Source organism: Magnolia sinica, chromosome 17 (assembly GCF_029962835.1).
Source record: "Magnolia sinica isolate HGM2019 chromosome 17, MsV1, whole genome shotgun sequence".
Lineage (NCBI taxonomy): Eukaryota > Viridiplantae > Streptophyta > Magnoliopsida > Magnoliales > Magnoliaceae > Magnolia > Magnolia sinica.
The window spans coordinates 71,588,435-71,591,131 of NC_080589.1; the positions used below are offsets into that span (position 1 = coordinate 71,588,435).

A 2,697-nucleotide genomic window follows, 5' to 3' on the forward strand; every position below is an offset into this window, starting at 1 on the left:
AAGGAGTTGACGCCTACAGCACGAGATGGTGAGCAAGTGCCTAATCTGTCTGGAACACCAGATAAATCGATGTGTCCACGGCAAACTGGAGTACATCAAAGTAGTCCAAAAGAGCTTTGCCCGAGTTAATAGGAGGTTGCGGTAGACAACTCACCACTTAGGAGGGCGACTAGATAGAGAAAGCCTAACCCAAGATACATGGATGCTGCCTTAGTAGAAGAAGAGACCGTGAAAGAGTCAACGACATTTGAAGAAGCATCCTGAGATATAAAATGGCAGAAGGCGATGGAAGAAAAGATTAAGGCATTGAACCAAAATTAAACTTGGGAACTAGTTCCAAAACCCAAGGATGTGAAGCCAATATCATGTAAATGGGTGTACAAAGTCAAAATCGCCCCGATGAATCAATAGAAAGGTACAAAGCTCAACTAGTAGCTAGAGGATTCTCACAATAATATGGGTTGGACTATGATGAGACTTTTAGCCCAGTAGCAAAAATTACAATGGTGCGAGTACTGCTAGCACTTGCAGCGAGCAAATCTTGGAAGCTGTGGCAGATAGATGTGAAGAATGTATTTCTACATGGAGAAATTGATCCAGATATCTACATGGAGCAGCCAAGTGGTTTTCAAAGTAAAAGGCATCAGGATTATATCTACAAACTAAAGAAGGCCTTGTATGGGCTTAAACAAGCACCGAGGGCATGGTACGGCAAGGTAAGGGAATTCCTAGTGCAAAGCGGGTTCTCGGTGGCACCTGTGAACTCCAGTCTCTTTGTAAAATTTCAGGAAGGTAAACTAGCAATAGTGTTAGTGTACGTGGATGACTTGATTATCACTAGAGATGATGACGGTGAGATTGAAAGGATAAGAGAGAACTTGTCCGTGCGATTCCAAATGAAGGAACTTGGAGAACTGAAGCATTTTCTTGGGCTGGAGATTGACCGAAGCAACAAAGGCATATTCCTCTATCAGCCGAAGTCGCCAAAGACCTATTAAAGAAATATGGGATGCTCGAATGCAAGTTAATTGCCACACTTATGGAGGCTAACGCCAGGCTATGTTCGAAAGAAGGAAAAGACTTGGAAGATGCAACTATATACCTACAAATAGTTGGTAGTCTAATCTACCTTACATTATCGCGACCAGATATAGCTTACGCAGTTGAAGCAGTACGTCGAATACTGAGGTATGTGAAGGGTACAATAGACCTTGGTCTATTGTACAAGAAAGGTGGAGCATGCAAGATAGTTGGGTACTGCGATGCTGACTATGGTGGTGATCATGACACACAACGATCAACTACTGGATACGTATTCAACCTTGGCTCAGGAGCAATCTCTTGGTGTAGCAAGAGACAACCTCCAGTATCTTTATCAACGACGGAGGCTGAATACAGAGCAACGGCAATGACAGCACAAGAAAGCACGTCTTATGCAGTTAATGAGGGATCTTCATCAACCAGATGATTATCCAATGATATTACGCTGCGACAATCAATCAGCAATCTGCTTGGCTGAGAATCCAGTGTTTCATGCCAGGACCAAGCATGTGGAGGTACACTATCACTTTGTGAGAGAGAAGGTACTTCAAGGAGAAATCGAGATGAGTCATGTGAAGACCAACGACCAAGTTGCAGACATACTCACGAAAGGACTTAGCAATGCTAAGTTCACCGAATTCAGAAAGCAACTTGGCATGATGACCAAGGCAGAATTGTGAGAGTTGGTGTTGAGGGGAGTGTTAAATGTCATCACCACCTCTCTTGAATTTTTCGGAGTCTTCTGGAAACTTCCAGACATTCTGAAAAATTATAGAATCTTTCGGAAACTTCTAGAGTTTGATAGAGTTTTCTTGACTCTTCCGGAATGTTCCGGATAATGCCAGAACCTTCCGGATTCTCTTAGAATGTTCCAGAATATAATAGAACCTTATAGGATATTTGGAAGCTTCTAAAACTCTTTAGAGTTGTGTTGATTCTAAAATCTTCCATAGCCCTCTATAAATATATGAAGAGTCTCATTATAAACAACAAATAAACAACAAAGAGTGAGTTCAAGAGTGAAGGCAAAGTGTCCAAGTACTAAGAGTTTAAAAGAGTTTTTCCTTGTGTGTGAGAGTTGTCATTCAAGAGTGATAGTTTGTGAGTGTTGTATAGTGTACCATTGTCGTATACAAGTATTTGTAATAAATAAAAATTACATTTACTTGTCGTATTCAACTCTTCATGGGGTCTCTCATAATTTGCTCGCAGTAAATGAAAGATTGTTTTTGTGTGTTTGTTTTGAAATCGCTTTATTTTGTGGTACAAAGATGATACTTAAAACAATTTAATTATTAACCGCATCACTAAAACTACACTAATAAAATGATTCAAACCATCTAAACATTGCCCATCTAATGGAAGGATGTAAAATGCTGGCATTGGGGATTTGTACATGCACCGCTTACCTGAGTTTTTAGAATTTCCTCACTTTTTGCCAAAGTTTATATTTTGGTGTTGATTACAATTATGCTATCAACTATCATTCTTCCTACATGGTGCTTGTGCGGCTATAGGTCAATGTATAAGTGTTTCTTTCGGGTCCTTACTCTAGCTCCAGTGGTAGACTCTCATGAGGTGTTTGGAGCATGGGATTAGATGGGTTTAAGTGGGATGGAATTACAAAAATGCAATGATTAGGCTGTCTTAGGGATT

General features: G+C 40.4%; 1 protein-coding gene across 1 annotated transcript; it reads left to right on the forward strand.

The window, feature by feature from the left end:
• Positions 1-1,009: 1,009 nt before the first annotated feature.
• LOC131230625 (uncharacterized mitochondrial protein AtMg00810-like) lies at positions 1,010-1,468 on the forward strand. Its single transcript, XM_058226519.1, has one exon. The coding sequence runs from the start codon at positions 1,010-1,012 to the stop codon at positions 1,466-1,468; it is 459 nt and encodes a 152-aa protein (XP_058082502.1).
• Positions 1,469-2,697: the final 1,229 nt, after the last annotated feature.